The sequence below is a fragment of the Sminthopsis crassicaudata genome, chromosome 3 (assembly GCF_048593235.1).
Source record: "Sminthopsis crassicaudata isolate SCR6 chromosome 3, ASM4859323v1, whole genome shotgun sequence".
In the NCBI taxonomy this organism is placed as follows: Eukaryota; Metazoa; Chordata; class Mammalia; order Dasyuromorphia; family Dasyuridae; genus Sminthopsis; species Sminthopsis crassicaudata.
The window spans coordinates 268,574,212-268,597,541 of record NC_133619.1 but is presented as its reverse complement, the minus strand read 5'-3'; the positions used below and the strand labels follow the sequence as shown (position 1 = coordinate 268,597,541).

General features: G+C 32.6%; 1 protein-coding gene across 1 annotated transcript in view; it reads right to left on the bottom strand.

The window, feature by feature from the left end:
- RSPH1 (radial spoke head component 1) overlaps positions 1–23,330 on the bottom strand; it is a 41,840-nt gene that overhangs the window by 4,307 nt on the left and 14,203 nt on the right. Inside the window, exons 4-8 of the mRNA XM_074300783.1 lie at positions 21,572–21,662; positions 13,007–13,142; positions 7,453–7,524; positions 3,428–3,590; positions 3,166–3,285 (exon numbers count right to left, since the gene is read on the bottom strand). Coding sequence (XP_074156884.1) covers positions 3,166–3,285; positions 3,428–3,590; positions 7,453–7,524; positions 13,007–13,142; positions 21,572–21,662 — 582 coding nt within the window. The remainder of the gene's footprint in view (positions 1–3,165; positions 3,286–3,427; positions 3,591–7,452; positions 7,525–13,006; positions 13,143–21,571; positions 21,663–23,330) is intronic.

The following is a 23,330-nucleotide window of genomic DNA, read 5'->3' as shown; positions in this document are numbered from 1 at the left end:
ATATCAAATTGTTTATCTTCTCAGTGTGGGGAGGAAGGGAGAGAGGGAAGGATGAAATTTAGAAGTTGAGATTTTTTTTAATGTTAAAAAATGATTTACATATAATTGGTGGAAAATAAGGTATTTTAAAAATAGAAAATGCAGGAATTTATCTTGCTTGAATATACATATAACAAGATTTTATTTCTCTTGAGATTTCTTAATAGGAAGATAGAGGTAAGAGAGGAAAAAAGCATATCCTAATTTGAAAAAAAATTATACAAATAACTTTGACTTAACTTTGATCAATGCAATGTCTAACCACAATTCCAGAGGATTCAAGACCAAATACTTACCCATATCCTGATATATAATGAATTTAGAGTATAGAGTGAAATATTTATTTTTAGACATAGACAATGTAGAATTTTGCTTTATTTGACTATGCAAGTTTGTAACAAAGATTTTGCTTTTCTTTCTTTCTAAATTTAGGGGTGAAGGTAAGAAGAAAAAGAGGTGGATTTCTTTTCATTAAAAAATTATAAAAAGAAATTGAATGGTTTTGATAATACAAAATAAAAAGTTTTGGTTTTGTTTTTATAACAAAAATAATGCCTTTAAAATTTAAATAAAAGTAATGTAGTTCTACAAAGCTCCTTTCACTCCAATGTCCAATCTCTTTGAACAGAAATACATTCAGCCCTGCAATATGTCTCCAGGTAAATGCTCTCTATTAACACAACTCTATGTCTACAATTAGGCACCCTTTTTCTCTCATATACTCAACTTTTCTAATTCTATCCTCCCAGTAATCTGGATTAACCTATGGGCAGCCTCAAATATTTTCTTTCTTTCACAATGTGATTGCCAAGTTTTGTCAATGTGATCTTAAAACATTTCCTAGGAGCAGCTAGATGATGCAGTGATTAGAGCACTGGTCTTGGAGTCAAGAGGAACTGAGTTTAAATCCAACCTCAATCCCCTAATCCTTATTAGCTATGTGATTTTGGGCAAGTCATTTAAGCCCAATTACCTTTCAAAAAAATTTTCTTACACTTATCTTTTCTCTCTACTTTCACAGGTATAATCCTAGTAAGGCTTCATTACTTTTCTCCTGGACTACTTAATGGCCTTCTAATTGATATCTCTGTCAATCACTAACCATTTATTATTTATTCTATGCCAGGTACCATGCTAAGTACTAACAGACCAAAAAAAAAAAAATCCCTTTTCCTCAAGGAATTTAAAGCTGAGTGAGGAGGCAATATGCAAACAACTATATATAAGCAAAATTGTTGTTGGTGAATTAGATTTATGTGAGAGGAGGGCTAGAGAAGCCATCTGGATTTAGTGGGAAATATATAGATTAGCAATCCTGGAGAGGGCCCTCTATACACAAATTGGAAATAATTTCAAAGAGAAGGCACTTGCATTAAAGAAAACCAGGACAGGCTTTGGTGAAAGGTGATTTTTTTTTTAACTAAGGCTTGAAGGAAGCCAGAGAGAAGAAGAGGGAGTACATTCCAGCCATGGGAAACAAGAATATGATGTATCTCTTCTTTAAGACTTTCTCCTCTCTAATCCAACTTTCACATCATTAAAAAAAAAAAAAAAAAATTCCTGGTCAAGCCTCTCCCTTATCTAAAAACTTTTGATAGCTCTCTCCCACTAAAGAATGAAGTTCATATTCCTTAGCCTAGCATTAATCATAATCTGGTTCTAGCCTACTCTACCAATTTTTAAAAAAATTATTGAAGTTTTTTATTTTCAAAACATATGCAAAGATAATTTTGTCAATACTGACCCTTGAAAAACCTTGTGTTCCAATTTTTCCTTCTCACCTCCTACCCTATATGGCATGTAATCCAATATATGTTAAACATGGTAAAAATATATGTTAAATTCAATATATGCATACATATTTATACAATTATCTTGCTGCATAAGAAAAATCATATCAAAAAGTAAAAGAAAAAATGAGAAAAAATACAATTCAAACAAATCACAACAAAAAGAGTGAAATTCCTATGTTGTGATCCACACTCAGTCCCCACAATCCTCTCTCTGGGTGCAGATGGTTCTCTTTGTCACAAGATTATTGGAATTGGTCTGAATTATCTCATTGTTGGAAAGAGCCATGTCCATCAGAATTGATCATTGTATATAGTCTTGTTGTTGCTGTGTATAATGATCTCCTGGTTCTACTTATTTCACAAAGCATCATTTATGTAAGTCTCTCCAGGCCTCTCTGAAATCATCCTGCTGATTATTCTTGTAGAACAATAATATTTCTTAATATTCATATGCCATAATTTATTCAGCCATCCTCTCAGTTTCCAGTTTCTGGCCACTACAAAAAGGACTGGCACAAACATTTTTGCACATGTGGGTCCCCTTCCCTCAAAGATCTCTTTAGGATATAAGCCCAGTAGAGACACTGCCAGATCAAAGGGTATGCAGAGTTTGATAACTCTTTGGGCATAGTTCCAAATTGCTCTCCAGAATGGTTGAATCAGTTCACAATTCCACCAACAATGTATTAGTCCAACTTTATTTCTTATCACTTCCCTTTAAACATGATTTATGTTCCCACAGAATCATACAATAGCTGTAGCTCAGTTTGCTTCCTCCAACTATCTCCTTGCTTTTTGTGCAATTTTCCCAATATGCTTCCCATTGTTTCTGCTAAGAGCCTAATGGCACATCATTTTTTTAATCTTCCTGAAGGGATGCTTTTTCTCTGCTTTAAGCTCTCACTGAAGAAGGCACCATATTTGAGAGAATATATATTTCAATTTAAATTAGGGAGAATTGGAAACAGTAAGTCTGGGTAAAGATGAACATTCTCAGAAGATATCACCTATTAGTAAGAGAGACTAAAGCTGTTTTCAGACCACAGCTAGCATTCAACAGACAAATGGAGTCCCTGGTGGACACAAGGAAAGGGAAGTCATACAAGTAGATGGAACTAAAGAAACAACTATATGTAATATCTGTCAATGATAGTATGCTTAAAAGAATTTCTTTTCATTTTAAGATCATAATATTAATAATCATAATTAGGATCATAATATTAGTGATTAAGATCATAATGTAAGTGATAATAGCTAGCCTTTAATAACTAGTGATAACTAACTGCTTTTTTTATTTCTAGGATCTATAAGAATTTCTTATTTCAACTCTTACTTTCTTCTCTGCTTTCATCCCTTGTTTCTTCAATTTCTTCTCCCTGTTTTATTAGTGTTTCAAGGTCATCTGTTTCCGAATAATCAGTAAGAGGTTGCATATCTTCAACTGTTTCACCTACTGTAATATAATGACAGAAAAAATATAATTGATATAAAACCAGATTATGCTGCTTTTCAGAGCAGGCTACAGGATTTTGATGGATTTCTGAAGAGTTTGAAAACTGTTTCCCTAACTTTACTAATTTGGGCACATTAATTACCTTCTGACAAAGTATGTGCCTCTTCTGGTAGTGGTGGCACATCAAGTTGTGGGGGTTCTTCAACAGGTGTTGGCTTCCAGAGTTCTAATGGGGTAATGCTTTTAGCTTTCCATTTTGGAACAGCAATTGAAGCTTCCTCTTCTTCTTCCTCTTCTACTCTTTCCTAATTTAAATTGAAATATATATATTATTTTAACTACAAAAGAATAAGATCTAGAAAAAGATACTAGTTCTCTCCTCCCCACTGCTCAACAAAGTAATGGCAACAAGTACTTATTGAAATAAAGTCTTTGGGCAGTTATAAAGTCTTAAAAAGGAAACAAAAATGGTTAACTTTTAGATAGTTTACTTCATGGGATTTTATGGCATTACTGAGTTATGAAGTCACATTATTTAGATAATTCTAAGGAAAAGGGTAGAAGAAAGAGAAGGAAGATTATAAGGGAAATGTAAAAAAAAAATCTCAATTTTTATAAATGCTTATTTTTTTAATTCTAGAAAATTCTATTTAACCGTGGCAGAAAAATATTTATGAAAGTAAATATATGCAACCATAAAAGCTTATTATTTTTCTTTAGTTGTGGAATATATAATAAAATTTTTGAGGCAATAAATTTGTCTTACTTAACTTGATCTTAGTCCAAATATGCTGAGAACCTGAAATCTCTAAGTTCCCTATTTTATACTCATCATTTAAGCAAAGGAAAATAGAAATTGTTGGAGAACATGTGCTAATGCATAGTTGGTGGAGCTATGAAATAGCACATTTGTTCTGAAAGCAATTTAGAATGATACTCAAAAAATTATACATTGTATATATCCTTTGACTTAACTATTATTGTCAGGTTCATACCCCCCCCAAAAAAAAGGGTTTAAAGATGGAAAAAGGACCCATATGCACAAAAATATCCATAGCAGCACTTTTTAAAAATAAGGAAAAATAAAGGGATACCTGTTATTTGGATAATTATTAAATAAATTATGGCAGATAAATGTAGAGAAATTTTCAGTAAGAAAAGATAAAAAGAATGGAATTCAGGGAAATAGAAATACTAGTGTGAACGGATTCAGAGTGAAATGAGGAAAACCAGGAGAATAAAATTACAATGGAAAAAGAAAAACAACTCTGAAACTCTTAAGAATTATTAAAAATACAGTAACTACAACTTCAGAGAACAAGACATGTTGCTCACCTTCTAACAAAAAAGGCAATGGAACCATATGTTGAAAGACAGATAACTTTTTTGGACATGGCTAATGTAAGGATCTGTATTGCTTTTGGCTGGGGGGTGGGACAAGGGAGGGTTTTTTCTTTTGTAAAAAATTTTGGGAAAGAATCTTGCCTTTTCATATTCTTTGGCCATTACTCAATTTTACAGTAATAATAAATATCTAGCATTAATATAGTGCTTCAAAGTTTTCAAAGCACTTATAAATATTGATTTTATCCTCACAACAATCTATGAAGTAGATGTCATTAGCTGCATATTACAAATGAAAAAGGGAATATAAAATATGGTAGACACAAGTTAAATATCTTGTCCATGGTCACAAAGCTAATATGTGTCTGGGGTTGGATTCTAACATGTTTTTCTGACTCCAAAATGGCTCTTAAAATTTTTGAATAAATGTTTCTTGGAAATGAAACCTTTATCAGAAAATCCTGCTCCAAATGTTATTTCACAGTTTCTTTATAATTTTAGTTGTATGGTTCTGTTTGAAGAAAACCTGCTAATTTTATGTAATTAATATTGTCCATTTAATCTCCTATGATTTTCTCTTATGCCTTTTTTTGCTCATGAATTCTTCAAGTCATAGAGAAGAAAGGTATTTTTTCTTTTGCTTATTTAATTTTTATGCTGTTTAGATTATATATGCATTTATAATTTAATTTGATGTCCAGAAGTAGCTATTGGTCTAGACCTAATTTCTGTCAGGCCAGTTTTTCTAATAGTTTTTAATCAAATGAATAACTATTGCAGTAGCTGAGGTATGTGGAATGATCAAACAGTATGCCACTATATTTGTTTGTATATTTTTTAAACAGCACATCATCTTGATGATTATCACTTTGTAGTATTATTTGAGACTAAGTATTCTAAGATCTCTTCCTACAAACTTTTTTTTTCATTATTTTCTTTGAGATACTTTATCTTTTGTTTCTACATACTACTTTTGTTATTATTTCTTATTATTTCAAAGTAGTCCTTTGGCAGTTTGATTGACATGATATTGGATAAACAAATTAATTTATGTGACATTGTCATGATTTTTATATTCTCTTCTATCCACAAGCAATTAATGTTTCTTCAATTAGATAAGTCTGTCCTTATTTGGGTAAAGAGTATCCTGTTGTTGTATTTATAGTTTTTCTATGTCAGTTGGAAAATATATTATACATTCTATAATTACTTAGAATAGAATTTCTCTTCATATTTCTTCCTACTGGATTTTATGGAATATAATAGACAGAAATGCTAATGACTCAAAAGATCTGTATGCTAAGATTGTTTCAACAAATTTCAGTTGATTTGCTAGGGTTCTCTAAGTAGACTATCATCTGAAAAAAGCAACTCTTCCATTGTTTAATGGATTAGTCAGGTCTGACTCTTCATAACCCCATTTGGGTTTTCTTGGCAAAGATACATTTTCTTTTCCAATTCATTTTATAGGTAAGGAGACTAAGATAAACTGGATTAAATGATTTGCCAAGGTCACATGGCTAGTGTCTGAGACAAGATTTGAACTCAAGTTCTCCTGACTCTAGGGCTAGCATTCTATCCATTGAGCCATGTGGCTGCCTGTTTTCTCTGTTTCTATATTTATTCTTTCAATTATCTCATTGCTACATCCAACATTTCTAGTTACATATATCGTAATGGTGTGAATCAGTATTCCCCCACAACATGAGGTAAGCCCAGACTCTTCCTCCTTTGTTTTGACAGGTATTCACTTTTCCTAAAAGATAACAAAGTTGCTTCAAGGACCTGATTGGCCAAGTTTCCCTGATAGTTTCTAGTCACCTAAGAGCATAAGGAGACTTAGTGCTCTTGGACTTCATGGATGCTCAAGATTACGGAAGTAACTTTGTCCTATTGTCCCAGACATTTTTCCATAAGAAAAAAAGAGGCTAAATGTACCAAATTGCTCCTGTATTTTTGCTTCAAATTCTTATTGTATTATGACAGAGTAAATCTCTTTTTCAATTACTGTTCAATGATCCAAAATGAGTGCCTCATTTTGTCAAAAAAAAAAAAAAACCTCTAACCAGAACTATAAGAAATTACTTGAATTAGATCTGCCTCTAAAAATGTGTCAATAATAGATATATTGCTTTACCCTTCATCTTACTGAAAGGATTTCTGGTTTATCTTCCCTGTAAATACTACCTTCTCTATACAAGGAGTTGTTGATTGAATAATTTAGTGACATTGGTTAAATAAAAAAAGTTAACAGGCTGGGAAAATGATCAATATGGTACCAAGATATGATAGATATTAACTACATAGATATGAATTATATTAAATATAGTATGCATGCAATACATACACAAGACAAATTTAACTCTGAAATATAGTAGCTGGATAATTTTAATTATTGGCTGCATCAGTCTGACTAATTCTTACTATTTATGAAAAATAAATGGATGTTTTGATATGTCATCACTTAGAGTCTTGAAATGATTAGTACCAATTAACAGAGCAATAATGGTGAAATAAATAATTGAAAATTTCATTTGAATCTTCAAAGACTTAATACTCAAACTTTTTCTGATAAATATTGATTGCTTAATTTTGACATGCAAGACAGATTGGATTTTAACAACAAACTATAGGTGTTTGTTAATATCATAAATATCTTAATTTTCTATTTCTAAATTAAAATAAACTAAAAGGTGGGCTGTTTCCCAAAGTTGTCTTAAGGTTTTTAGTCTTACCACTTCTGATTTTATGGAAGCACTATACCTAGGCATTCTGTGTTACCTAAAAATGTATTAATTAATTACATTCTGCTATATAACTTACCATATCTGAAAGTTTATATTCACCATGCTGTTCACATCCAATATCAAAAATATACTTTCCAGGGCCTAGTGGCTATGCAGAAAAGATAAAAAAAAATTAGCTACAATTATGATGGTTCAATTTACAACGTAAATAATGTATACTTTATAATTGTTTTTGCCCAGACTTGTAATTTCTTCAATGTAGAAATTTCTTATCTATATGGTCTTAGAGAGTTGCCGGGGACACCAATAGATTAAGTGACTTAACCATGTTCATATAGTCATTTGGTGTGAAAGGCAGAACTTGAGCCCTAGACATTATAACTACAAGGCTGACCCTTTCTATTCCCTGTATCACACTGCCTCTCCTAGAACATACCATAGCACAATTTTAACAATCTGGAACAATTAGGAGAGGTAAGATCTTAAATATTGGTTACTTTTATTAATTAATGTTTGTCACAAAATTGAATTCTTTACTAAGTAAATGGATAGGACTAATGTACATCTTTTTCTTTTCTTTTCTTTTCTTTTCTTTTCTTTTTTTTTTTTTTTTTTTTTTTTTTTTTTTTTTTTTTTTTTTTTTTTTTGCTGAGGCAATTGGGGTTAAGTGACTTGCCCAGGGTCACACAGCAACTACATTAAATGTCTGAGGTCAGATTTGAATTCAGGTCCTCCTGACTCCAGGGCTGGTATACCTAGACACCCCTTTTTAAAAATGTGTATATATATATATATATATATATATATATATATATATTTAAGAAGATTTCAAAACACAGTTTTATCAAATAAATAAGATGTGTCCTAAATAATCTTGACACCATTGATTTTCTAAGCAAATATTTTCTGCAACTAACTGATTGTAAAGTTCAATTTTATCACATGATTAAAAGATCATGATTTTCAGACTAAGAGGTTCAGAATTACTAAGGATTTCTATATTTTATATTAAAGTTCAAAATCTAGAGAAAAAGGAAAAAAATGTGCAAAATGCCAAATCTGTATTTGAGACACTTGAAGAACAATCATGCAATAAATGATACAATATAATATTTCTTTATGAAACATTTTGAAAATAATAATAGAACCTGTCTTCCAAAGTCTTTCTGAAAATACAATATAAATATAATATAACCTTTAAGTGACATAAATGCTAACTCTCATCATTACTACTTTGTAACCATTAAATAGACTTAATGTTTTTATATTTATTTTGCAATCAGCAAAGGAATTTGACAAATTATCTGTAAAGAATTTTATCCAAATTTTCATGAGATCTAGACAGTAAAGATCATACAAAGAACATCTAATTATAAAACTAATTGGAAAAATAAACCTGCCAAAAGGTATAAAAGACCTGTCAATATGTCTGCCAATATTTTCTTTATCTATACAATGGAAGACATATACTGTAAGGGTCCTTTAAATGGACAGCCACAGTGCAACAGGAGATTTGAATGGCCCAGAAGTAATCTCTGTGGATATAGGACTGCCCTGTGGGTGGGATCCTGGCCATATTAAGATAGCTTCATTATGGGCAATGGCTCTCTCGCTGGTTGGCTGTGTGTGTGACCTCACAAGTCCTTTAAAGCCCACTGCTTGCAGCCAGTCGCTCTCTTTAACCTGGCTCCCTACCCTGGGGTAGCTGAGCCAAGCTGATGGATAGCCAGAGAGGTAAGGAGTTTGGTAGTGAACACGTGGCTCTTCAGACCACGTGTTCACTAGGGAGCTCACAAGTCAGGGCATTATGTGAGTAGGTATAATAAAGGCTTTTAAGATTACACATGGCTGTTCTTGAGAGTACTACCAGTTATTAAACTATAGGTTCAAGAAATAGTGGCCAGAGACCTTTGAAGGCCTCAGATGAGGTGAGCCAGGTAGAGTTGACACTGCAAAGGTCAGTGGTCAAAGGTACTCTGTTGGTCATAGGATAGACTAGTAATTGTAACTGCTAGGAGGGCATGTTACAATATACAATCTTTAAATTCTAATATCACAGCTCAATATGATCAAATGAGATAATATGTATAAAGTATTTTGGATACCTTAAAGTATTATATAAATATTAGCTATTATTAGTATTATATGAAATAATATCAGTGGCATTAAATAAAACAAAGATGGCATTCTAGTAGCTGGAACAAACCAAATATACAGGGGAAATCTATGCTTGAGGTGACTAAATGTTAAAGAAGCTGAGGAGTAAAAGAGAAAAAAATAGCAAATGAGGGTGAGGGGTTGCAGGTGATTTTGCAATTTTAAGAAAGGAACAAAATAGAAATCAATTACTAATTCATACCTGCTTTCTCATTTCTAAAAAAATCTTGATGAGAATAATCTACTCACATAGATATATATGTTCATATGCGTTTGTATAGACACACATACATATATACACACACACACACACACACACACACACACACACACATATATATATATATATATATATATATATACCTCATGACAAATAATAATATAAGAAGAAAACAGACAGTCTTTCACAATGAAATTCTATGAGGTGATTATATTTTTAGAGCCACAAATCACTGAAAGGTACATAGAACACAAGTTCAAGTTGTATTTACTGTCTGTTGACTATTAAAAACTGATTCAGTGTTTGATTGGAACAAAATGCTCACTTCAAAACTCTCTAACACGGAGCTTCCCAAGTAAATGTCAGAATTATGCATTCAATGACAAAAGTAGCTTTAGATTTAGATTCCAATGGGACACAAAATAAGGGAGGAAAGTCCTGGTGATGTAGGAGAGCTTACATGAGATCCAAAAGGAAGAGGAATTATCTTTAAATAGTAAAGCATTGTAGTAACTTTGACTTGATTAACTGAGACCCAAAAAATGAAATTTTCTAACTGAAAATTCACAATTATTTAAACATTGAAATTCTAACATTTAATTAACACAATCCTTATACAAATTTGTGTTTCCCTCTTTTAGTGAACTAGAGATTCTTTTTATCTATACTTCTGCCCCATTTCTAACACTTTTGAGCAATTTTCTTTTATTATTTCCTGCAGGGTGATATTCAGTATATTCATTGTATTGTTCCAGGCAATCTATGGTTACCTTATACATTCTACCTTCAAAGTCAGTTTTTCTGGATAGTTAAGGAGATCACATTTTCCCCTATTATCTTTTGATTCTGTTCAAATTATCTTCCATTCCTGGATTTTTGAATTTCAAACCTACCCATTTTCTTTTTCAAAGCCTTTATGCTTTTGAAGAGATTCTCCTTGCTGTGTTTCAAATTTTCTTTCTTTTTTGATAGCTTTGTTCTCTGTATTAATTTCATCTTTATTTCTTCTTTGGAATATTAATTTTTCCGGTTATTGCTCCATTATTTCAGGACATTCCAAAAGTATTATGTTCTCACTTTTTTTTCGTTGAAGATTTTCCTCTTTCATTGCATATTGATTGTATCCAGATTGCTAATTTTTCCCTCTTTGTGAATTGTATTAGTAGTTTAACTGTATACAACTAAATTTATTATCTACCCTTACTCTTTTTTCTTTGAGCCTATTCTGTTTCATGCACCAGTGAGCCTGGCTCTTTTGCTCTTTGATGCCTTTCAGATCTACTATCATTGATTTTTTCCTGCTCATATCATAGAGGGTAGACATCTGCAATGACCTCATTATGAAGTAGGTACAGATTCTATCTGGATGCATACTACAGAAAAACTTCAAATGAGAAAGATGATCACATCTCTACATATACATTCCCTTCTTCTCTATTTGGCGTTGTACTGTTCAGTCTCTTTTATATCCCTAATTGGTTTCTTTCTTTATTTCAAAGCTGGGCAGATTTATTCTACTTCCTCCATTAAGGAATGGGCATGAAAGGATCAGACTGAGTTACTGTCAAGAGGAATGAGGTTGAAGATACTTTCAGCCAAAACTTAAAAGAATCAGATGCACTGAGTGCAATAAGGGGAGTGAAATCATTGAGTCTTCTGCTGCTATTTCAGAAGACTTTTTGAGTTTATGTGAATGTTTTTTCCATAGCTTTTTTATTGTGATTATTTTATTTGTTTTATTTTGCTGTGGTCACTCAGTCTGTCACAAAATTGGGAACATCCCTGAGAGATGCTGATTTTCAAAGAATATAAGGGAAATAAAAAAGTTTATTTTCAGGCAATTCCAATAGACCTGGAATGGAAAGTGCTATCCTCATCCAAAGAGAAAACTATAAAGACTGAATATAGATCAAAGCATAGTATTTTCACCTTTTATGCTGTTGTTTGTTTTTTTCTTTCTCTTTTTTCTCCTTTTGTTCTGATTTTTCTTGCAAAGCATGATGAATAGGGAAATATGTTGAGAAGAATTACCCATGTTTAACCTATTATCAGATTGCTTGCTGTGTTGCGAAAAGAGAGGATAGAGAGGGAAAAAAAAATTGGAACACAAGGTTTTGCAAAAATGAAAGTTGAAAACTATCTTTGCATGTATTAGGAAAAATAAAATAACTACTTAAAAAGTTTACTTATAATTATTTATGTGTAAGAATCTTTTATGAAAAATAAAGATTTGACTTCCCAATTTTTTAGAAGAAAACATTTATTTAAAGTAAAATACTTGACTAATGTCTTTGAAGTGGTATAATGAAGTAGAAAGAAAAGGAAAGTAAGAAAAATGTTATTGAGATGTTATAAAGTCTCACTCCACATCTTGTTTCTCTATCAATAATATAGAAATGGCAAGATAATGATCCACAAAATGAGGCAGAAAGTCTTAATGTTTCATACATCATATCATACTGTCATTTCACAGGGTGGTTCCATATTTTTAAAAATTCTTAAGTTTACTGGATCTGTATTCCAAAGAGATCATAAAAAAGAGAAAAGAAACACATGTGCAAGGAACTAGAAATTGAGTGGATGCCCATTAATTGGAGAATGGCTGAATAAGTTATAGCATAATGAAATATTATTGTTCTAAAAGAAATGATGAGCAAGCTGATTTGAAAAAAGCCTGGAAAAAATTACATGAACTGATGCTAAGTAATGTGAGTACACTGTACACAGCAACAACAAAATGATGTGATGGTCAACTGTGATGACTTGGCTGTTTTCAAAATGAGGTGATTCAAGGCAATTCCAATAGGCTTGTGATGGAAAGACCCATCTGCATTCAAAGAAAATACTAGAGACTGAATGTCAAAGTATAATATTTTCACTTTTGCTATTGTTGTTTATTTGTTTGCTTTTATCTTTCTAATTTTTTCCTTCTTGGTCTCATTTTTCTTATGCAGCATGGCAAATATGGAAATATATTTAGAAGAATTGCACATGTTTAACCTATATTGATTATTTGCTGTGGGGTGGAGGAAGGAAGGAAAGAAAGAAAAATTTGGAACACAAGGTTTTGCAAGGGTGAATGTTGAAAACTATCTTTGTATGTATTTTGAAAACTAAAAAAAACTATTTTGAAAAAAAATAGTTTAAAATTTTTTCAGTTTTTAGTATTTTTATTTTATAATTTAAATATATTAAAGAATACTTAATGAGAGTATTTTAATGTACTTATTAGTACTTTTAAAAAATTACTTACAATTTTATTTACGAACTTGCCCTGGTATCTGTGGTTGAGATGAATGAATTCTCCTGCTCCCTCCTGTTGTCCATTTAACCAACTACCAACATATTTAGTGCCAGTCTCAGCATAGAGATATGTGCCTTGCCCTTGCCTGTGTTAAGATTGAAAAGGTTTTAACTTGGTATAAGTTAATTTTTTAAAATTTAAAACCTGATTAGGAAATAAAGATATACAGGTTAAAAGAAAAAAGAAAAAAAAAGCAAGATAAAGCTAAATTCCAAGGTTTAGAGAAAAGGAGCATGGGAATAGAAGTCAAATGATTTGGGTTAATTTTGTGACTCTATTACCTATTGTTTGACCTTGGGCAAATCACTGTAAATTTAAAGGTCAAAGGGACCTTGTTGATCACCTAGTTCAACCTCTTCATTTTGTATTTGAGCAAGTAGATATGTGAGCAATAGACTATGGACCCCAGTTTCCTAATCTGTAAAGGGCAGAAACTTTGGAGAAGTATACTTGAAACAAGGATACTTACAACAAGGTGTTAACTCAGTGGAATTGATAAGATGATGGTTCTTTAGTATACATATAATTAGTACTTAGCATGGTTATGTAATGGTTTTCTAGTTCGCACTTACGTAGTATGCTGTAATGATGTAATCATACCAGGGTATTTAAGGGTTGAGAAGGACGGGAAATGAGACATTCCATTTTTGACCATCCTCCTGGTGGCTCTCCTGCCTCCTGCACTCCTCCACTAAGCTCAAGACTGGGCCAGAATAAAGACTAGACTGTATTCCTGACCATTCTCATAATGTCTATCCCGCTGAGACCAAGGCCTGTCCAAAGGACTTCCAGAAAGCTAGCCTGAATATTATACAAATCTACAAAGTAAGTTGATTGGACTGTATCAAAGGTATCAAAATCTGGATATGACCAGAAAAAGTCCAATGTAGGGTGAGAATCAGATTAAAACATAATTGGGAATTGTTTAATAAAAATAAAAATATAATTCAACATAGATGATGCTAATTGATCATTTTCTAAGTCAATATAGGACATAGATGGATCCATTTCTACTTTACTTTTATATAGCAGAACCAAGTAATATCTAAAGTCTTTTCTAACTTTAAATAAAAACAAATCTATGAAATAGCTAAAAGTCTTTTGTTGGAGGCTTAGAAACATCTTTGAATCTCAAGAGTTGAAGAGAATTCTAAGATGGCATCTAAACCAACCAAGAACTGAACAAGAGTATCTTCAACAAAATATCCACTATACTATTAGGAAGCCTTTCCTTTTATCAAGATTTTAATCTGCCTTTGAAACATCTACTTCTGATACAGAATTATGCCTTCTAGGACTAAGAAAACAAGTCTAATATCTCTTGCAAATACTTAATACTTCAAGACATTACTACTATGCTCTGCTAGATAAATATCCCTCATTCCTTTCAGTGATCCTCATAAAACATGATCTCAAGGCACTAATAGCCACATTGCTATGGTCATTCTCTAGCTTATCAATATTCTTCCTAAAATGTGGGAACCCAGAATTAATGCTATAATCTAAATATGGTCTGACCAAGGAAGAATGCAATAGGATTATCATTTCTGTAGTGTTAGCTTAATCCTATGACTCTCTTAAAAATAGCCTCATACTAAATTGGCTTGTTTGTACATTCAGTACTATCCAGTATGTACTCTAGCTTTAAATCCAAGTAAAACTTTGACTTGTCTGATGATCTTCCCCTTTGATGGATACTTATAAACTTAAGTTTATAATCCACTAAAACTGTCAGAGATTTTTCAGATGAATTATTATCTAGTCATATTTCTCTCATCTTTTACTTCTCAAATTGTTGGGGGGGGGTTTAAATCAAGTGTAAAATGCTATATTTAATCCTATTTTAAAATTTCATCTTGTAAGAAATAGAATATATAATGGATAATATCCTGATGCTTATTTATTTACATTATTTACATTGGTGCAAATTCTGACCTATTTATTAATTGTATGAAAATAGAAAAGTCCATTAACCTCTCAGTCTGAGAAATTTTTTTAAAATGTCAGTTATAGATAAGGTTGCATCTGCATCAGTAGAGGAAATTCTATACTAAAGAAATTATAAATCCTTGACATTTTATTAAATTAGACCCAACATTTTAGTCTTTCAAATTTATCTTGAATTTTTCAGTCATTAGTTAACTTTTCCTTACAGCTTTGTGGTTCCTGAAAGTTTAACAATGAGACTATGTATTTATCTATTCAAGTCATTGACAAAAATGTTAAATAAATTTGAGCCCTCCTAGCTTCTATCAAACCTCAGATAAATTTTCTTATTCTATATGAAGTCTTTCCTGAAACCTCTTATTTTAGCACCTTCATTCAAATGATAATCTCTAATTGATTCAGCATTATTTTCTTTGGACACAGTTGTTTGAATACCGTTCCCCTTATTAAACTATGAGTGCCTTCAAAGTAGGGCCAGTCATTTGCTTTTTTTCATATCCCTAGGACTTAGCATAGTAACTAGCACAAAGTATGTGCTTAATAAAGACAATGTCAGATCCCTAGAATACTGTAATAGAAACATTCATTCAACTTAATATTAAGTTTTTCTTCGTTGTTTCTTGATGTCTCAGAATTATTAACTTCCACTTGATAAGTCTAATATTTAAGGAGTTATTTTCTTCAGTAAGGTTTTATACCTCTTTTTAACTGTTCTCTTTTCATAGTTTTCTTGATTGTTTTCATTTCTTTCCCCAATTTCCCCTCTACTATTTTGATTTGCTCTTTAAAATTTGTGTCTTAAACTTCCCTGTCACTATAGAAGATTTTTATGGCCAGGATTTTTATTGTTTATTCATTTGTCCAGACTATTTTTTTTAACTTTATGTTTGAGTTGAGCTCTGATCACTTGTGAGGTGGATAGCTGGCCTGAGTTTCTGTAGAGCAGCCTATGGGTTTTCAGTGCTTCCAGGTAGTGTGATCTATGGAGAGATCTAGTCACTGCCCTCCCTCTCTGTATGTTGATAACCCAGGTAGGAATCCTGCTTCCTTGTGATTGGGACCACTCCTTTTAGCCCCAAAATTGGTACTCAGAACTGGGTGATGGGCTTTTTAGCTGCTAAATGTTGCAAGTTCTATGCCCAGGGATAGCACAAGGGTCTCCTAGAATCTCTTTCTGACCAGCTAATCAGTCACCTTACCATTCCTGTGCATTGGGTATACCAGTAATTCTGCTTCTGATGCTGCAGCTTCTACCTGCAAAGCCCCCAGCTGGTGGAACTTACATGCCCACCCTAGTATCTGCAGACTTCCTTCTCTGTCTATCTAAACTGTTTTGGACCAGAACAGAGATTTATTCTAATTTTTTGTTGACTTTTCTGCTCAGAATTTGATTCGGTGTTTTCTGTGCTCATTTCATAAGAGAGTTTTTGGGGGAAGTGTGACAGTTGTGACACTTCACTCTCCCATCTTGGCTCTACCCCAATTTGACATTAGCTTTTAACAGTTTTTGAATATAGTCATTCAAGTAGTTCAAAATCCAGCAAATAGATTAATTTCTAGCCTAAATCCACAATAAAAATACAAGAGTTTTTGTCAAATATTTTGCTAAAATATAGATAACTTGCACCATATCTATTAAAAAAAATCTGGATGTATCAGTCTAGAGTTTTTCTTTGTTTTGTTTTGTTTTGTTTTTTGGGTTTTTTTGTTCAGAAAGAGAATGGGAAAAACTCTTGCTACATCTAAGTAAGGATCTCTTCTCTTTCTGGTTTTGTTTTTTGTTGTTCTTCATGGAGTCACAGATTTCTTTTTGACTCATTCTTCTAACTATCAAGGAAGCTGTGCATTTGGCTAGGTTTTAGTACCTCCTATACTAAGTTATTCATTATACTTTCTATTCTTTCCTCTAAAGCTTTCATTTCATTTTAAATTATTTTCCCTAGAGCTTTCATTTAATTTGTAATATTATTTTTAAGCTCTTGCATCATTTCTTTCAGGGATTTCATTAATGCTTGTAGTAAAGCAATCTTTTTGTTTGAGATTTTGCTTATAGATGTTGTGGATTTTCTCCTGGATTTTTATTTCATACATCTCTGGATGACCTCTTTATGGTCATTACCTTCTTCTGCTCACTATTTTTCTAACCTTACTTCATTAATGAGGACTTTGCGTCAAGGCCGGATTCTAATTTCTTCTGGAAGACTAGTGGTGCTTTATTTGGTCTCAAACTATTTATATGGGGATTTTACAATTGCCTCCTATGGGTGTGGAGTTCTGTGTTCAGAAATTTCAGCTAGTGCAAGTAAAATGAAAATTTTCAGTTCCTTATCTAGAATATGGTTTGAATGTTGCCCTCTTGATACAAATCATGCCAGTCAAAGGTCAGAGTAAGACAGCCAAAAGCTCTAGGTATCCTTCATCCAATCTCTAATAACAATGCTACTAAGCACACAACTTTGATCTGCATGCTGGAAGTATTTTGTATCACTTACTCCTAGGCTGGACATTTCTGACTGAAACCTTTTGCTACTCTTTTTAAACATACAATTTTCATTCTTTCTGTCTTTCTGTCTCTGTCTCTGTCTCTTGTCTGCCTGTTTGTGTGTCTGTCTGCCCCTCTCTTCTCTGTGGATCGGTGTCTCTCTTCCTCTCCTCCTTTAACTTAATGCAGTTTCTTTCCATGAATTTTATTCAATCTGATATTCTTTTTTTCATCCTTGCTGCTATTCTGCTCTCAGTCACTCTCCTTAGCTAATTGAAAGTCATTCTCTGCAGTTTCTGAAAATACTTATTTGCAGCTGGTTTGAAGCTGTAGGTTATTCTGCCATCAAAGAACAAGCCCAAGAAGTCCAATTTTTTGATCCATCCATGCCCTGTAAGATGGAAAGCTAAGCAACCTTTCACAAAAAGAGTAATTTTCTATGACTCATCTTGAAAATACCTGGAGTCCATAATGTGGATTTTGTGAGTTCTTCATTGGACACATATCATATTCTACTTTTGCAGCCAAAATACCTCATCCTTCTATAATTTTTTTTAAATTGCTCAACCAATTTTGCCATTTTTTCATGCAACAGAGAGCCACCAAAATTAAATTTCTCTCTATCTTTTACTATTGTATATTTCTAAAATTCCATGAGTCAATATATCATTTTCCCAATATCAATCTCTCAAAATCCCCATGATCCTGTTGAAATCACATAAATTTATCAAGGATTTGAGAACACTACCCATTCTCTGGTGATTTGCAGACAGTGTATAATGTCTATGCTGAATAGGTCTATCTGCTCTGCTTGCTGCTCATTGACAGTTGTAGCCTTCACCAACCCTTCTGGTTCCAGCTCCCTATGATGTTTGCCCTCTCCCAGGAAGAACTTGAAAAAACAATGGTTCAGTCTTAGTTTCTAACAAACTCTTTGGTTTAGGCTGGGTCCCCTATTACCATGGTTTCCTAAATCTTCTGTTATAACCAAGAAATCAATGGTCGTTTACCCAATAATAATCAAAAAGTTCTGGGGTTTCTCCAGTCAGCCTACCAAAATAGGTGGTATGAAAAGATGAGGAGGCAATCTATAAAATAACATTATTTCCTATACCAATGGGTTACTGAAAATCTCTGATTCATGATAAATTACAGATTCACACCCTTATATCTCGTTCTTTCTATCCTTACCCTTTGTGGCCTTAATCTGAGATCTGAAAGGGATACATTCTTATGGAGGCAATTTCCGCAACAATACAGTTTCTTGAGGAATAGGAGCACATGCCCAGATCAGTGAGTTAAAATTACAAAAAAATGAGACTGAAGAGAAAGTGTACATTAAGAAAAAAGTGTCCATTGCAAGGTCCTTTTCTCTGGGGTATATGGAAAGAATTTAAAAGTAGAGGACCTGATCCTGCTAACTTATGAGCTACAAAGTCATTAAAGAGAGCAAGCTATACGGAAGAAAACAATTTGAATTTGTTTAAGAAATCAAAACTTTTTATAAAAGTAAATGATGTTATAATACAGTGATATTGCAAATAAATAGTATTTTTATAGACCCTACTACAAGAAAAACAGAACTCAGTTTAGAGCAAAACAAGACACAGACCCAAATGGAGACATAAAAATAAAATCTTAAACAATGAGTAATCAAAATTACAAACAATTTGTAATTTTCTAAAAGAAAATTACATGCCAAAATGTCTGGGATGCAGCTAAAGAAGTCCTTGAGGCAAAAATATATCACCAAAACATATAATGACAATATGGAAAAGAATATTAATTAACTGAACTACATAATTCTTAAAATTAGAAAGTCAACAAATAAGCAGAGGAGATAATCAAAATTAGAGGGGAAAAATAGAAAAACTGGAAACTAAAAATACTATAGAAATGACAAACAAAACTAAAAACTGGATCTTTGAAAAGATTAATAAAAATGTATATCTTTAACCAATCACATATGAAAAAGGAAGAAAATCAAATCAACAAAATAGCAAAGGACCAGGTGAAATCACAACAAAGCCAGAATTGTCAGAATCTATTATGTAGCTTCATGCTTATAAAAATTCATATGTTTGTACATAAAACTGAGGATACATAAGAAATATAAGGATATTTTCTAAAATATCCAAACTAACTGAAAAACAAATAGAGATCTTTTTCAGAAAAGGAAATAGAATTACCAAAGGGGAAAAAGTGCTGGAGAGGAACCTCCTGATTCTGGTGGATTCACACGAATTCTATCAAAATTTTAAAGAAAAAATAGGACCAGTTCTGCCCAAATTATTTTCAAAAATTGAGGCAGGAAAAGGAACTCTATCAGACTTTTGCCATTCAAAAATAGACTTGATAGTTAAACTAGGGAAGCATAAAGCTCAGAAGAACTAGAAACTGATATTAATGAATACTGATTTTTTAAAATTTAATGAATTCTTGTTAAACTATAATACTTCCATGAAATCATACATTATGACCAAGTATGCAAGGATGTTTCAACATTAGGAAAATAATAAATATAATTAATCATACTAAAAACAAAAACATATAAAGCCATATATTATCTCAATAGATGCATTAAAATTTTTTTTGAAAAGTACAACATATAAAATACCAATCTGTCAGTGAGTTGTGTAGATACATCAGATGGTAAACTACATATTTGTAAACCAAGAAATATTTTGCCCAATTCTATCATATACATAGATCAGGTACATGGCTCAATGGTAGAGCTCTGGGAATGGAGTCAGGAAAATATGAGTTCAATCCAGACTCAGTTGTGTGTCCTTAAACAAGTCAGTTTGCCTTAATCTACTGGAGAAGTTAACCACTTGGTATCCTTGCCAAGAAAACTTCATGAACATACTCTTCATGTGATCCCTGGGATCACAAAGAGTGTGATGTGACAAAATAGCAATAGCAAAAATCATGTATGCTGGCCAACGAGGAGGAAAAACCCTGGGTTTAATCTTAAACAGAAGCATCAAACATGGAATCACACCTGGCTATGTATATGTGATGGTTAGTTATAGTCATTTTGCATACTACTCCAAAAGGTACACAAAGAAGTTATATATTCCCCAGAGCAAAGGACTACAATTTTTCTCTGAGGTTTCTGCACAACCTTTTCCATAACAATAGTTATGCTTTGTAGCATGCTAAGATTTACAGAGTTATTTATATGCCTTATTTAGGGCTTAAAACAACACTGTGAGAAAGTTATTACATATATGCATGTATGCATATATTATATATATATATTTATATGTTGTTTATTTCTATTTTACAGATGATGAATTTAAAATTCATTCCTGAACCAGCTTCTAAGTACAGTTTTTCCTACATTGCTGATGTATATAAGGGTTATAAATACCCTCCCAATTCTAGCATATGAAGCACTGATCACACTGACCTAATTTATGTTCATTTAATCCAAGTCTAGCATTCTATATATGCCATGATACATCTATATTCTTCTTTCCTCAGACAACTCATTTCCCACTCCATTCATTTTAGATTTGATCTCTAAGTATACTCATTTTGAATTTCTTTTACTTCTCCATCATGTCCTCATGCCAGATACCTACCCTTTTATCTCTCATTTTTATGGAATATTTCCTCAATAGATTGTAAACTCCTTAATCTCAGGGCCTACATTTTTTTATTCCAGAACCTAGCAGTGGCTTGCACATGGTGCTTAATATGTATTTCTTAACTAACTGACTGATTCTTCTGTGCCTGGTGGATAATGAGAGTAGTATACACATGCTTTTTTCTCCAGCTGTATGATGAAAACTTCTCCCACATAAATCTATGGAAGGATGTTTTAATAAATTATCAAGAACATGGTTTTCTAACACAGATGCCATAGATTCATACTGAATTGAGTATTTTCCACAATGCTTTATTTTTAATTCAAATATACTTGAAATGAATTTTGTAGATTTTATTATTCAAAATTTTCTTTCTTAATAAGAGCAATAAGTCTAAAGATATCTCAGGGTTTTTGCTTGCCTAAATAAAATAAAAAGACGAAAGAAACAGTAAAATAAATAAATACATAAAAATAAACAACAACAAACCTTTGGTGAGCAAACCATTCTCCAGTATATGTATCATTATTTGGGTAGTAATAAACCCCATGGCCATGCCTTTGGTCATCCACCCAGCTTCCTGAAATTAACAATTCAAAAGATATGCCAACATAAGCAATCCAATGTAGACTGTCTTTGGATGTTTATAATTTATTATGGTATTCTCACACACACACACACACACACACACACACACACAGAGGAACAGAGGAATTATCCTCAGAAAGTAAAATAATGGCATCTTTTAAGTATTTTGTTGATGCTTTTTATTTTTACAACATGGTCTATCCTTAAAGCCTTCATCCGAAAAACTCTTTTTTTTAAATTGTAATTTGACTCTCTAGAAAAAACAAAATAAACAAAAAACACACTATATTTCTATATTTCACTACCCTTCAAGACATAGAATACTATGATGTACCATTTACCATCTCAGATGGCATTTATGGCTCAACATTCTTTGTAGCAACAGGCTTCCCTGGCCTTCACATAGTCATCAGATCACTTTCCCTAATCATGTCTACTCCGACAACTCTTTTATCACTTCACATCTAGTCACCATTTTGGCTTTGAAGCCGCTGCCTGGTACTGACACTTTGTAGACATAGTCTGACTATTCCTATATGTATCCATTTACTGATGAGGCTCATATTTTTCTAGTATAATTAGTACTACTGATTTCCAATCATTAAGTTCTGAGTAAAACCAGATTCTAGCTCTCCTGATCAACTCTGCCCTAGCAATAATCAGTTCTCATCGCCTTTTGATTACCTCAACTCTACCTATACCTAGAAAAATCTAGCCTCTACGAATGCAGGTTCGACCCCCTAAGCCCTGCCAGACTTCCATTCTCAATAAAATTCTTCCTAATTGCTATTACATTTCTCCTATTCCACCTAGAAATTGTCCTCTTTTTACCACTACCCTGAGCCACCCAATTACCAACAACCAACACTATGCTTGCCTTATCATACTCCCTCATCATCCTACTCACAGCATACGAATGGTTCCAAAAAAGTCTTGAATGAACCAAATAGGTTTTTAATCTGATTAAGATAATTGCTTTCAACTCAATAAATCATGGTTCTACCCCATGAATATCTTATGCTTCCTATTAACCTAAACCTAATCATGGCTTTCCTGTTGGCCCTTATAGGAGTCCTAATTTATCAGTTCCATCTAATATCTGAAACTGATAAATTATGTCTAGCGGATATAATGTTGTCTCTGTTCATCCTTATAACCCTCCTAATTACCCACTACCACATATTCTCAATATCCACAACCCCTCTAATCCTATTGGTTTTCTCAGCTTGTGAGGCAGGCGTTGGCCTTGCACTACTGGTCAAAATCTCTGGCACTCACGGTAATGACTATATTCAAAACCTCAACCTGCTACAATGCTTAAAATCCTTGTATCAACCTCTATACTTATCCTATTACCCTGACACTCCAAAAACCCTGAGTATGAATCAACACTACAACCCACATCTTCCTAATTAACATCTGAAGCCTAACTCTTTCTTTACCATAGCTCTGACCTAGGCTACAATTATAACAACTCCTTCTCACTAGACTCTCTATGGGGACCACTCCTAGTCCTATCGTGTTGGCTTCTTCCACTGATAATAACTGCAAGCAAGAATCACCTGGCCCATGAAAAAAAATCTATCTTACCATATTTATTCTTCAACTATTCCTAATCATAGCCTTCACCTCATCAGAGCTAATTATATTCTATATCCTG